At 39.6% G+C, this 15,441-nt stretch overlaps 1 protein-coding gene across 1 annotated transcript in view; it reads right to left on the reverse strand.

The window, feature by feature from the left end:
- ptprn2 (protein tyrosine phosphatase receptor type N2) overlaps nucleotides 1-15,441 on the reverse strand; it is a 139,340-nt gene that overhangs the window by 24,635 nt on the left and 99,264 nt on the right. The window contains exons 12-13 of the mRNA XM_055037541.1: nucleotides 7,378-7,593; nucleotides 4,481-4,684 (exon numbers count right to left, since the gene is read on the reverse strand). Coding sequence (XP_054893516.1) covers nucleotides 4,481-4,684; nucleotides 7,378-7,593 — 420 coding nt within the window. The remainder of the gene's footprint in view (nucleotides 1-4,480; nucleotides 4,685-7,377; nucleotides 7,594-15,441) is intronic.

The raw sequence follows: 15,441 nt of genomic DNA on the forward strand, positions 1-15,441 counted from the left end.
CATCTCCATGTACTCCAGGCATGCAGTCTGAATTGCATCTATTCAACTGATAACCGCCAAATCGATTGGATTCCAAATTCATATTATTATTATTTTTTATTTGCAAGCTTAATGCGATGCAGCCAGCAGAGCCTCTGTATTCAGCCCTCCCTTTTTTTTTTTTTTTTAGGAGGGGTCAGTGGACCGTGGCGTATTCCAGAGACAGTGTAACGAAGGCTTGGTGAATAGTGGGCTGTGAGGGGGGGGATTATGTCTGCCAATCAGAGGGCTGGGGATGGGAGGCCTGTGTGTGTCAGGGAAACAATGTCTAATCCTTCCTAAGCAGCGGTCTCCTCGGCAGCAGAGGGATGAAATTGGGATGAAGGCACGACCAGACACAACAGGTAACACGTCCCTGTCGAATTAAAATGCTGCAAGCAGTTTGGGCCGGGGGGTTTATGGTATGATAAGCAGCTGTGAGGCGTGTGGAAAAAAGGGGGTATTAATGTGCAGAGTGATTTTTTGCGCAACAAATAATAGCTGAACAAAAGAAGTCTTAAATGGGAGAGCAAATTGTGTTTTTGCTCAGGAACTAAATTTAAAACCGGGAAAGCAGAGCATTTTGTTTTTTTCTGTTAGGCAAATCATTTATCATTCTGGAAAATAAAAGGGGGAAAAAAAAGGAAAACTGGTAAACAGCAAAGAGCCTGGAGCAACTTATCTATTTTTTCAAGATGGGTAGAGTCCATTGGAAGAATGAACATATTCAAATTTTTTCATGTTACAACCTCACACCGCAAATGTCCATGTATTTCTGAGGCGTTTCATTTGGCGAACTACCAGAAAATAATCCTTAATTGTGAAGTGGAACATAAACAATGGATGGTTATAATTAAAGCTGAAATTAAATCTAAAAAAATGTAACAGTGGTGTACATTTGTCGTCAGCTTCTCTGAGCCAACACTTTGTAGAACCACCTATCACAGCTGCAAATCTTTTAGGGCATATCTACCACATCAGTTAATTTTAAAAATGAAGCTTCGGATGTTCTTTACAAAATAGTTCAAGTTCAGTCAGATAAATTAGAGAGGTTTTTTTTTTTTTTACCTTTTGATAAAAAAGGTTTAAAAAAAATTGATCCAAAAGCTCAGATTCTGAATGAAATTTTGGTCTCAGCCATTTCAGCCCAGACTAGCTTTCCAGGCCCTGCAGAAGAAAAATATCCCCATAGCATGCTGCTGCCACTCCCATGTGTCACCACAGGATTGGTGTTTTTAAGTTGATGTGCAGTATCAGTGGTGTCAGAACAGACTGAACATGTCTGCAGACCATGTGAGAAATACAAATGTATTTCTTCTGTCAATTGCATCCTCTCTATCAGTTTGTCTAAAAATGCATCATCAATACCAAGAGTTTTGTAACAGTGGTGTACAAAATGTTTTCTTTCCATTTCACAATCATGCACTACTTTGTGTTGGTTTTTTACAGAAAATCCTAATAATAAGCAAACAGGTTTGCTGTAGTTGCATGACAAAATAATGAAAGTGTGAAAAAATTCAAGAGGCATGAATATTTCTGCCCTGGGAATTGTAAAAAGAGCAAGAGAAAACAACTCAAGCCTGTTTGTCCACAAACTTGGTGAGTCTACTGCGCTGTCCGTGGTGCTGAAACAGCCTAACGCTGCAAAAATATAGCCACACGGTGCTTTTCCATTATCATTTTCCGATATTTTTAACCACTCAGAAGATAAAAAGTGCCAGTTACAGCACCACAGAGGAGCTGAAATAGGAAAAAGGAAAGAGGATGCAAATCGTCAGACACTAGAGGCGTGCCAAAGCGTCAAAAGCAAAAACAAAAACAGAAAAAAAAGACACACCCAGCAGATGAGTCAGCACATCCAATTTCAATTCTGAAGTTTGAAGTCGTTATGCAAGTCTCAAGGTGAGCTGCGCTGTGGGGTGCAACATTTACTCTGAAAGAAATACAAAGTGCGAGTGTGAGTGTGTGCTTGTGTATGAAAATGAGGTGATCGAGTCTAAAGAAACAAAACAAAACAAAAAACATAAAAAATAGGAGAGAGAAAAACACCCCAGTAAGCTTTGGAGAGTTCAGTATTCATCATCTAGCTCTGCGCGATGTGAGAGGAGAGGAGAGCAGAGATGAGGAGGGGAAATATAGGTCTGAGATCAGCGATAACAAGGCAATCTCACACATGGTTTCACGTTAAGATGACGGGAGAATTTCAAAGAAGGGCCCCCTCTATTGGACACCTCCATGTCAATCACAGCATGAAGAGAGAAGCGAAGGTCCCAGTGTGTCTTTTTTATTATTATCATTATTATTTTTACCTTCTCTATAGTCTAATTCTTGCACTGCTGCTGTGAAGAAACAAGGCTTAATAATAACAACAGCTCCTAGAAATTATTCACTGTGGCTCCTTTTGTTATTTGCGCAGCTAAATGCTTTTCTATTGTCAGTGTTTTCAAAGGGGGCTTCACAAACAAGCCTTGACAAGTGCAACAAAACCCATCTATTACCACCAAATACGAGGCATTACTCAGATTCCCTCTCATTCATTACAGCCTCCCAGTATAAAAGCCAGACATGCAGTGTGATGAATGCTTTCTCCATTAATGGAAACACTGCGAGGCATCTATCCATCTCCTCTATCAAGCTGTTTTTTTTTCTTTTTTCCCCTGAATGAAAGTTGAACTAAATTAAAATTGTCCACTGTGTGTTTGTGAGAGCTTTCTCAATTAGGAGAAAAACAGGAATAAAATATGCACAAATGAACACGCTATTTTTTTTTTAAAACATCAGGAAAATCAGTTACGTTTTGAGATTTAATTTTCTGTCGCTCTCATCTCAGGAGACGACGCCTGGACTGAGCTGCAGCGGCACAGGTGGAAACACAATGAGCGGAAGATGAAAATTACAAGGAGCAATAGAGGCTGGATGGAGTGATAAATTGAGAGAAAGACAAAGAAAGTTGGTGGAAGGAGGCAACAGGGCCAAGATAGAAACACGAGGCAAAATAAAAACAGCAGGACGAGAAATGAAAGAACAAACAATGAAAACAGGATTCTTCAAATAACAAAGTGAGACTGGATGTCGACCGTAAAAATAAAGTAGAGATGTATTCATGAATCTGAGCTCTCAACATGGTCCTTCAAATATTTATAAAACCAAAGTAAATCAGGACATTATTTCTATCTAATTTGGATTTTTAAAAAATAATCTATGATTATTAGAATGGGATTCTCATAATGTGACAACCACAAATAATTATAACACTGATACATTTTATAGCAAAACCATAGAACGAATCTATTTGCTTTTATTTAAAGCAGAAAAGCAAATATCTCTAGTTCTTCAATAACAAAGTAAGATAATTAATATCAAAATATTGTATTTTAAAATGTATCAATACTTTAACTCTGATACATAGACATAAGCAAAATATTTTGAGAGCACCAGAGTAACACAGCAAGCTAATATTTGGTGCTTACTTAGTCAGGCTATCTGCTCAATTAGTCCACCTGTAGTCAGTCATTTCTAAAATATTATGAATCTATGAGCAGAGCGTGGCACTAATTTAGTTCCCAAATCGTGATTGTCTTGACTTGAATTATTTCAAAATAACCATTTTTTAAAATTACTTGTGATAAGAACCGGAAAATTAGAAAAGTCTTCTTTCAGTCAGCTGACAGACAGTGTGCAGCAACATGTGGGGAAAGGAAGAGCTGCATAAGTCTATGCTCCAAATAAGTGGAGAAAGCTTCATTCACTTTCTCTGACATCTCACTGAAAGGGAGTTGAAAAGTACAAACGGAATGATGGCAGAGTTGTGAAACCTGAACCATTTTTATATCATCTCATTCAGAATTTCCCTGTGCATGTACTCCTTTTCTCTTTTTTCTTATGACTACTGAGCAGCTCCTTATCAGTGTTAAGGGAGGAAACCTGCATTGTCATTTAATTTTCACTGCTCCTTTCAGTTTTCACTCATGTCCTGTGATTATAGTAAGGATTTTGCCAATTCTGAAATTGATTTCTCACCAACCTGCTTTATCACATCCTTGTTCTGCATATCATATTTATGCTCGGTGGCTTTATCCTATCAGCGAGGCTTCCAAGGGTAGATAATATTTTACCAACTGCCAATTTATGATTTACTCAGTGAGACAGTATTGTATTGTATTTTTTTTTTGTATTGTAAACTGGACTGTATGAGACTGAATCTGAATAAATTACATTTGAACAAATTTGATTCATTTCATTATATTTTTCATTAAACTTTATTTGAACATGCCTGCATGCCTTGTAAAGGGCTTCAAAATTATGTGAAAATAATCTGAACTGAAACTGTGACTTTGGGTTAAAATTGTCCACATCTCACACCCATGAATATCATTTTCAGGGATTTCCGCCTCAGACTCGAGTCTCCTTCCTTGACACCGGTTTGTCCCATAAATCCTCACTGAGATGTTCTCAGCCTTACCAGAATCATGTGACCTGTGGAGATATCCATGTTGGACGGCACCGGCTCCTCGCACCAGGAGGAGGTGCTGCTGCGCGTCGATGGGCTGGCCATGGGGCCATCGCTGAACTGGGACGACACGCTGTTGAGGCGAGAGTGACGCAGGGTCTCTGGCCGCTCCACGCGCTCCGACGTCCTGATCGCCATGCGCTGGCGGCACAGTTCCTGTAGGGGGAGGGGTTACAGAGTGTGACGTGAAAAGACTGAGTAATCAGGATTTTTTTTTTCTTGGAAGCTGTCATGTATTTCATATCCCTGTCATACATGTAACAATTGCTGGTGTATTTTATATGCTTATCCTTATGCTGTGAGGAGCTGACTTCTATAAATGCACCTCGTAAAATCCTGTATCTCTGCTCACTTGTCTGTAGATTAATGGCTTATCCCTGTGGATTATACAGATTATACTAATTATGTCAAAAATACACGAGCTGAGGAAGCTTGTGCCTTTTCAAGTATAAATGCTGCACCTTAATACCACACAATGACTTTCTCGTGCTTTTTCTTTCTACTGTTTTTCAAGAATGAACCCAAAACTGCATTTATGTCACATATTTCCATCTGCACAGACTGTATTATCTCTGCAAAAAGGAGCATTTTGACTCCTTTTTGGGCAGAATAAACAGATACGGGGGGAAATCAAACTAACTCACAAAATATAAATATTTCACAGCAAAACAGTGCTGCCTCCAGAAAGCTTTTCAACTGGATGGCCAATTGGTGCCCAGTGATCAACTTGGAGTGGCATTATGTGTGGGATGTCAACCATACAAGTTTTTTTTCAATCAAACTATTCAACTTATTTCTCTAATTGAATTACTACAATTGAACCTTCATGCTTTGTTCTACAGTTAGATACACACACTCACACACACTTTAAATGTAAAATCTGGATATGAAAATGCAAAAAAATATATAAGATTTGCAAATAAAATAATAATAAAAAAAATCTTGACAAACAAATTACAGCTTTTTTCCTGCTCGTTGATTCATGCTTTAAGAAAATGAAGGATGCCATCCTATAGTGTCAGAGGGGGTGTCAGCAAATTCAAAAGTATGGCTAAAGGAGAGGCACTTCTAACTATCGGGTGAAGCACTAAGCTAAAAATTAAAGCAACAATTCTGGAGTTTTACAATGCTGTGGTTATATTTAGAGATTTGGGTGAGACATACCTAAGGTTAATAAATATGACATGGTGCTTATTTTAGGCCTATTGCAAAGTCTGATCTGTCTTGCCCCTTGCCTTACTTTGGTTCCATCATTGCAGAAAACCAAATAAATAATTAAAACAAAAGCCATTTAATGCTTTATTCTGATTAATATCTGAATGTTTCCCGCTAAAAGCCCCACACCTCTCCTAATGACTCAGCTCTTCTCCCATCATGCCTCAGTGCAAACGTTAGCTCCCTGTAGCACAGCATCATAAAACTGTGTGCAATCTTCTGGCTGTGTTTTTCCCCTGCTTCTTTCCTCGAGCTGTGATCTCATTTGATATTTGAGTTTGGAATTCATAATCTGTGCAGCCCACCATGTTTGATTTTTTTTTTTTTTTTTGAGGAGGCAAAGCAGCTCCCTTTCTCTCCACAAAATTAATTTTCACACCCAATTAATAATGACGAGGACAGCACAGGCCAGAGAAAATGCCTCATGAAAGCGCACGCTATCTCATGATGAATCACAGTGATATTTCCCTTTAGAGCACAGCGCCTCCTCCTCCTTTTCCTACTCCTAAGCTCCTGGTTTTGGATCAGCTTTTCCACCATCAGACTTTAATGATTACAGCCATCAAATGGTGCCCAGGGCCCTGGCCTTGGGGCAGCGTCCAGGTCCTCCTCATAACTCATCCCACCTCTCAGCGTCTCTGCAAAAGCACCAGTGCTGTGCTGCTGGAGCTGACAATTTTTTTTTGTCCACAGAAGAAGAAAAAGGAGCATACAGTCAGTGCCAGGGGAGAGACAAAGAGGAGCACAGGTCATGGGATTACAGGTTCACTGCTGCCCCCACCTTTCAGATTACAGATTACTAATGAGAAGAAAAACAAGCAGGGACCCGACACAAGAATCATTCAAAAATTTTATATTTCTTCTGTAGAACTGTGTTATATTAGAAATCCTTGCAGTTTTAACATTGTAGTTAAACATTGTAATAATAATCCCATTTGCAATAAATCTGAGAAATTCAGTTGCAATGTTAATATTACCTGCCTAACTATAGTGAAATTTAATTGAATGTCCTTTTTTTATCATATATTGTGAAGAAGAAGTCACCCTGTATAAAGCCTGAGCACCATTCTCAGAGCCAGCAGGAAATACACCCTAACAGAGCTCAAATTTAATAATTGTGAGGCAAAGTGTGATTTCCCATTCATGCTAATTTCTCTTCTTTCCAGTAAAAGTCATCTGGGGTCGTAAGTGTTAACACGTTCTCAGAGCAGCCCTGCAGAAGCCTGATTAAACATTGAAAATGTTAACTCGACATGAAAATGTTAACTCGACATGCGGATAAATGTGTTCGGAGTGGCATGCTAGGCACAGCTGAGTCCCAACCCTGCAAAAATCAATACAGAGCAGACCGCCTGCTGCTTTGGAGGAACAGTGGGAATAGGTCAGGGCGGAGACACGTTTCCGATCGCATGCGTTCAGGTTCACACACACAATTCTCCTCAAAAAGGTAGGCAGAAAACGTTGGCTGGAGATCAATTCAGTTGATCTCAAATACAGATGTAAGTCTTCAAACACACTTTCATAGAATAATTCAGTATACATGAACACAGTGCATTTTCCACCAATGGCAGAGAGTAGACTGGTTATTCCGGCGTCTGATTGGCTGGCAGCACAGAAAGGGGGCTGGGACTAACCTGATAGGCTGCGGTGGCGTCATGGCTGGTGTCAGTCCCCAGGCTTGCCAGCTTCTCCTTCATGTGGAGGTGTGAGCGCTGGCGGATGCAGAAGAAGGTGGCGGACACAGCCAGCGCCACCAGGATGAAGAGCATGCAGAGGATGGAGAGCAGCAGGAACTGGCCAGACTCCACCCTGGTCTCTTTCACCACAGGGATCTGGGTCAGGCTGCCCCTCTGGAGCACAAACACAGAGAAAAAATGCTGTCAGAGCAGCAAACTATGCTTCTCTGACTTTCTCAACATGGATGCAGTCCCTCCACGTCAGGAGAGATATTTTTTTATTTTCACCTGGAAGCTTATTTTGACTTTCAAATACAGAATATCTGGATGTACAGCCACCGATTGACTGGTCACACTCATTAGACATCGCTGATAGCCACCTCATTATGTGCATTCAGGCTCAGTCAGCTGCCATTACCAACCTCTGCCCAATGCTGTCTCTTGTCTGAGACCCACTACAGATATTTACAACCCCATTTAGTGCTGGCATGAGCCACCCTGGCACTGTCCAGCTGCAGGATGCTGAGATACGAAAAGCTTGTGCTTAATTAGCTCCTCTGGTCCGGAGTTGGCTGGATTAGGCTCTGGGCAAAGCAGGGCTGAGGGGACACACAGGTAGACGAAAGTGCATCCACCAGCAGAAGAACGAAAAAGCTTTCAAAAATATCTGAACGCCAATACAGCCAGAAAGATATATTTGTAGGAACTATGGCACTTTAAACATAAAGGCCATATTTTGTAATAGCGAGATCAGTTTTTTCCTGACAGATACCGAGTTGGTTTTTATTGAGGTCTGCCAGGGGCTAGAACAGAGGTCTGCCAGGGGCTAAAATTTGATCGAGTCAGAAAGACTCGATCAAATTAAAAAAAAAAAAAAAAAAAAAACATGTTTCAGCTTCTGTGATAGAGGTAGTCATATTAGAATCCAACAAATAATTATGGTTTTGCAAGATTATTCCCCCTTTATTTTCTGAAAAACATTTTTTTTTTGTTTGAATGAATTGAGGAAAAGATCACATATTTCTGTTCAATTGGCCTGCTTATCAGTAACTCTGATAGCAAATTAATGAAATCATTGAGCGAGTCAGATCTTTGGCCGGTTGATTGGTGTCTTTCTATTTGTCATCATAAACTCCCTTGAGGGTCTTGATAGCCAACAGCAGCTATTAGCAGCAATTTCAATTCAGTTTAATTCCATTTCAGTTCATTTTGAACATGTAACCACTTAAGTGTTGGAAGAAAAACAAAGTCAAAAAGGTGAAACTAATAATACAAAAAGAAATATATCACAAAATAGACCTAACTTCGTTCAAGAGTGGAAATTGTCCATTTAAGGAGGAGTTGGCCCAAGATATAAACAAACTAAGCTTTTTTTTTTTTTACTTTACTTTGACTTCATCTGACCAGTTGTCTTTGATTTAGTTTTAATATAGACTTGAATTGCAATATATGTATTGGGATCTGAATGTGACTGTAACCATAAGTTGTATCAGAATAAACTGTTTTTATTTTAACTGAATTTGACCTGAACCAGATTCAGGGCTGTTAAAATGAACTGAACTAAGAAAAGAATCTTAGTTCTTTTTCTGAATTTAAAAGGACTGAGAAATGTATTAAAAGTTTAATACTTTGTGATGGAGGTAGTAGGTTTAAATTCCACAGAAAATTTGTGAATTAGAAGATCACCCTCATTTACACTTTCCAGCATAACCTTAACCTTCATGAAATCTTGAACGTATAAATCAGTCATGAGAGTAGAAGGTGTTGGCTTATGAAGTAACAGATGAAAAATTGTGTGAATTCTTAATTTGATGTATTTGAACAACAGGGGGAAAAACGTTTTTAGTCTCTATTGACAAGAATATTATTTGCCAGTAGTAATTTATTGAAGCAATATTAAGAATAATAATACAGGGCCAAAAGGAAGCAGAGTAAATCTAAGCTGCTACTTGGGAACCCCCAGACCATTAGGGGGCACTGAAGACTTCTAATGTAGAGTAAGGATGTTAAAATACTGTGTTGCAACATTTGCAAATAATGAACCTACTTCCATATTTTGATTTGAAGTTTTATAACAGACAATATTTTTTCAATCTTTATTGACATTTTAAATGAATTATGTATTTCAAATAGCATATGAGAGTTACTAAATTGAACTGAAAAGAAACATGAATTGAATTTGGACCAAAATTTAAATTACTCCACATTCAGACAAACTGTTTGTTTGTCACTTTCAGGTGACATTTGCTCTAATTTGGTGTTATTTAAATTAACTAATTTAATTCAAATTTAATTGGAATTAAATTAAAATGGCTTGAAATATTTATAATTAAAAATGTAAAAAAAAATATATAACTTCAAAAAAATTCTAATTTAGTTTTAACATTATGTCAAGAGTCATCATGTAATGCAGTAGCATATAGTTCATTAATATTTTCTCATCCTTGTGTGTGAGTTTGCTTGTTAGCACAACCAATTAAGCTGCTTGCTCACTTCAGACTTCCTTGCGTTTCCACGGAGGACTGAGAAACAGTCTTATCTTCACAATTTATTTATGCACGTTATTTAATAAATATTTTGGGGTGAGCAATTTGAGGGTCAAGCAAAACAGATTGTGTGATAACGTCAAATTAATTGTGGGCTTACTAGTAAGAGCTGTTACATGCACAGCATGCAAACAGTATTTTTGCTGCTGTGGTGCCTGGTGGGTGATGGGCTTAACTCAAAGTGGGATCCTAGATTATATTCTGCTAAAGGCCACATTAGAGATGCACCAATCTATCAGGCAGAGATCAGAATACTTAATTGGTTCTGACTGGTGGTCAGCAGGTCAAAATAGGATTTTTCTCAACCCCCTGCTAATTAAATACATAAAGAAAAAGAATTTCCACCATTTTGGGGCATGTAAACAAATCAACAAATAACAGATGTTTTAACGCGCTATTTTTGAGTAAAATACAAATCAGATAAAGGTCAGTGATGTTCAGATGAATATATTGGGATAAGAATATATTAGGATAATTATTTATTCTCTGTAAGATGCAAAACTACAATATTGTTCTGAATTTTCTCCAACAAAACATCAGTATAAAAGAACCTACAGAACATGTCATGAGTTATCACCCTTAAAATAAACATGTCAGAATTGTTTGTATTTAGAATAAACTAGTCAAACCGAGCAGAAACCCAAAAATTAATCAGTGCACCATGCGATCTTCCAGTTCACATCAAAAGCTCAAAAATCGAGGCTGAACAAGTGAGATTTTCTTCACTGATTGCAAAGCGTCCCGTCGAGCCAGATTTCAAAATAGGAAAGATGCAATTTGCCCAAAACAATTTCCTCCCCATAAATCATCCTTACTGTCTCTGCGATTGACGTGAAAAGAGGAGGTTTCTGAAAAAGCCAGCTATGCACACAATTTTGATCTAATGTTCCCGGCTGCAGAAGCTATGCATCTGCAAAAAGGGCAATATCAATAAACGACGAACACATACATCAGCAGGCTCCTAATTGTCTGCATGCAATACTGAGAGATTGATGGGCAGAAGAGAATCTGGAAAAAAAAAAAAAAAAAAAAATTGGAGGAGCTTTGACATTTAGCCTGAAGGGGGGGTCTAATAGGCATGCTGAAGGATTGCTACAACTTGTTATCATTTCCAGAAATGAGACACTTCTACCTCAGACCAGCAACAATCCGGTTTGACCTTGTGGCTGATAACTGCCAGTGGGGTTTAGCAAGACGGCTGTGTTCAGTGTGCTGTGTTAGGCCTGACAGCGCTCGCTGCTGATTGCAAAAGCTGAGGTTCCAGCATGTAGTTTCAATCAGGGATTAAGAGGCTGGAAAACAACAGAGCGCCGGGTTCGAAAAGGCCCGATTGCAGGGGAGAGAAATGGCCTCCATCCAAAGGATTGTCTGTCTCGGTGAGAAGATGAACACAAACTGTTTCCTGTCTCGCTGCAAATTCTGACAGAAGTCAAAATTGTATCATGTAAAACTCAATTTTATCTTATGCCCTATCAAATATCATTAGAGTGCTTAAGGACACAAGTTCCAAATCTCTGGAAGTTAAATTGTTTCTCATATTAATTATTATTATTTTTTCTTTTATGAGAATCTTTCCCTTCTATCTCTTATCTTTGGCTACACTTGAAAAATATTCACCTTGAAACAACTGAAAAGCATCTCCACTGTGGGAGCAAAAAGCCTTGAAATTCAACAGAAGCATAAAAGACTGTTTGAAGGCAGTAATTGTGCTGGAAAAAACGAGGAAGAGACAGAAAGGGGAGGGAAAAAAAGAGGACAAATAGCTTGTAAAAAGGAGGAGAAAAGATAAGGATAGAATTTGCAATTATGGGTCTGTTCAGTCTTACCCCTTAAAGCTTTTTGACTTATTCATATTTTCAAATACAATTTATCTATTTTTTTTTTTTAAAGAAAAACTTTTCATCTACAGGAAAAAAAGCCCTAAAACATCAGATATTTTTAAAACTAATTATATATGTATATATATTTTAAATCTAGCCTGGTACTTTTTTCTAATTATTTCATGATCATTTTAACAGGCGTATTCTTTCGTAAAATATAATTAAGATTTTCTTCAAAAATATTAGAGCATCAAAATATTTAATCTAATCGATTTAAGCATATTCTTTAAGTGTGTTACATCCAAAAAACGGCTCCCCATTTCATTAACTGCCCTCTCCCTCTTCTTCTTCCTTCTATTGAAGTTGCCCCTGTGGAGAATGAGCCAATCTGGGAAGGAGACAAGGGGGCAGATGGATTTCGGTGCTCTGGATTATTCAAATGATAAAGAGAAAGGTCGGGCAGAGACGAGCCACAATAACCCTTAAAATCAAGATTTCCCAACCGCAGCTGCTATTACTGATTAATTATTCCACATGGTTAAAATGAGGACTGTGTGTGCTCACAGCAGAGTTTAATAAAATAGATTTGATGCTATAATTTAATGTTCCATAAAGTCGCACAATTTTTTTTACAGAAAAAAATAATAATAATGGAGAAAATGTCGAGGTGTTGAGGTCCTGATTTGAAAAAGATAACGAAAGCAGTCGATATTTCAAATGGAATAAATATGAGCTTTAAACAGGAAATGTGTAACCAAATTGAAGCATGAAATATTATCTCTATAAGGTCAATTTTGACAAATCACATTTTCCAGGTGAGGTTTCTCTCGTTTGCAAACTTTCTGAAGCTGCTGCTGGGCGCTAATGAGGCTGAACCTGCAGAAACTTTGCCTCCAGAGCAACATCAGCACAATCAAAACTCTTCCTTTCTCCTGAAATATCAGCTCGTAGAGGAAGATTAAATATAAACTGAAATGAAGCCGCACGAGAAAGACTCCCAAAAATGACATAAATCTCGTAAAAAAACAACAACAAAAAAAAACATTATAGCAAATAAACTAAACAAGGTAATCGCAAAGCCAGTCATCTAACGTCGCGTCTCAGGAATTGAGACTCAAAAAACCCAGGAGCGATCAGGCGGTGTGTTCGGACAGATCGTTACCTCGATCCATGCCGCCGCGTCACGCAGCGAGCGACTTGACGCCGCGCCTCCGTATTTCCAGCGAGCGCCGGGAACCGCTGACACTCGCCGCAGCTCCGACAAGCGTGTGTGCCGCGTCCCGGCTCGGTCCACTTCACCAAAACCTTCCCCCCTTTGCGAGAGCGTCCCATCAATGCGTGCGTCCCCCCGCGCTCACCCACCCATCCTCCCCCACCTCACCTCTCAAAAGAGCGCGGCTTCACTTCAACACGCATATAGTTGAAGAAAAAAAAAGGAGGAAAGAAAGAGAGAGAGAGAGAGGGAAAAAAATAAGAAAAAGGGGAGAAGAATGTTGGATATGCCCGCCTGATTTTCCGAGCTTTGCAAGAATGTGCAGAAGCCCCACTAGTGAGTCCTTTCAGCTCCTCCGTGCCAATGAAAAGAGACGGGGAGGTGGCGGGGTTAGAGGGTTTTTTCTGCCATCATTTAGTTAAGGCTGAGCCCCTCCTTAGATTCAGCAGCTCAGGAGTCCCCGTCCATTGCACATGTCATATCCACCGGTTGCTATAGCGATGCCTCCACATGTTGTCGACAGTGAGTGTTCAAGGAGCGATGCCTGGCTAATAGGCTTGCGGGCCGAAAGGGCCTATATGAATGGATGCAGGGGCTAGTCGCTCATTTGTTGAGCTACCAGGGGTCTCTGTGTTTGCTGTGTGAATTGCTGTTTTCTCAGGCTCTCCTTTCCCCCCATGTTCTACCTCTCTCCCTCTCTCTCTCTCTCTACCTCTCTTCCAGGGATTGGAATAAGGCAGTTTTCTTTTACTTCAAAGTGGGATTTTTTTTTTTTTTTGCATTCAAAGCTGAAGTGAGCGCCATAAATAATAGCCTGCCACACAGTACACCAGTAGTTAACTATATAAATGCCACAATGGAGATTAGTTGCTTTTTGAGAAAAAAAAGGCAATTGCCTAGTCCATAATGTAAATCATGCATAATTGGCTAAGTCTTTTCTGTGCTCTCGCTTCAGATCTCTGAGGCTTAAGAAGAAGAAAAGGTTGAAAATTGCAAGTTTAACAAGCTTTGGAGATAAAACTCCCTAAAAATGCTGTCTCCTTTTTGTTTGTTTGCTTTGCTTTGTCCTGGCAGCTTAGGCAAAGTCTCTGCTGGGTCGGGTCGCCATGCAATGTCAATCGCAAAAGCCCTGCAAACTCTGATCCACCGGCTCCTCCAAGGTCCAGCCTCCACCTACAGCCATGAGTTAGAAATAGAGTTTCTCCTTCTCCACATATACAGAGGAGTCAGTTTGAGGCAGCCCATCTCTCGGAGGTTCTCTGCAGGTTACCCTGGCACGTCCCTCTGGGAAGACTCCTCAGGGCAGACCCTGAATTTGCTGGAGGAAATGTATATCCTGTTGAATCGTGGGTATGCCTCGGGATTCCTCAGAATACCTGTCAGTGTTGCTGGGGAGAGGGACGTCACTGGAGCTGTTGACTTCAGAAATGCAGGGGAAGGACAGATGGACAACAAAAATAAGGGTGGAAAATGGCAAGTTACAAATATGGATGGAAAAGTCCTTTCAACATTTTTTTGATTATTTGTTTGTAATTTCCTTACAGTTTAGTCATTCTGTATTTTACACCTGGTTACAGTGAAATGCTGGTTTGACGGGGAAAACTGATATTTTCTCTGTTGCTTCCTTGAGATCAACATGAAGAAAAAAACGAGGTGATCAACCTCCTTGTCATGCTATTCCTACTCTTTTTTATGTTTTCCCCTGGTGGTTTAGGCAAACAGACCGGTGGGCCTGCAGTGTCAGATTTCAAATTGAAAATTTAGATATATTTTGCTTGTCCCAAAGGGAAATTAAGAAGGAGCTATTTTCCTTGCTGGTCCCTTGACATCTATAATGGTTCAATTAAAACAATAACATATGGGCACAAATTTAGACCCAAAATTTGGTAAAAGTTGAATGGTTGTCATGTAGTGTTGTTGGCAGATTTCTTCTACACAAAGGGGGAAAATTAAACATTTCCTCTGTTGCTCCCTTCAGATCCGTGTGGCTCAAGAAAAAGAAGGGGTGGAAAATTGTAACTTTAACAAGTTTGGGAGATAAAACTCTCTAAACTGTTATCCTAATTAGCAATCAGGCAGGAGAAAAAGGGTTTGGGGGGGAGAGGGAGCCCCCCAAAGCAGAGCAACAGCTGCACTTAACAGGGAGAGAGGGAGAGAGAGAGAAAGAGAGAGAAAGAGGGATTATGGAGCGCTCAGGGACAGAAAAGGAGAAAGCAAAAGAAAAGGGGCGGTGATGAGAGGAGAACGGGGGTCCTGTCAAATGCAGATGACGAGTCATGGGGAGGAGGGAGTGCTCTCCAGTTTATTTTTTCCATTCAGCGAGCACACACCCCCTCCTCTTGTCCATTGTCCCTCAGTGTGACAGCTGGAGTTGGCAATGTGAAAAGGGAGAAAAAAAAAAAGAGCTCAGGTCCACAGCCCCATCGGACACCACCCCTTTATA

This window comes from Poeciliopsis prolifica, unplaced genomic scaffold (assembly GCF_027474105.1).
Source record: "Poeciliopsis prolifica strain line A6 unplaced genomic scaffold, Auburn_PproV2 SCAFFOLD012, whole genome shotgun sequence".
NCBI classification, from domain to species: Eukaryota; Metazoa; Chordata; class Actinopteri; order Cyprinodontiformes; family Poeciliidae; genus Poeciliopsis; species Poeciliopsis prolifica.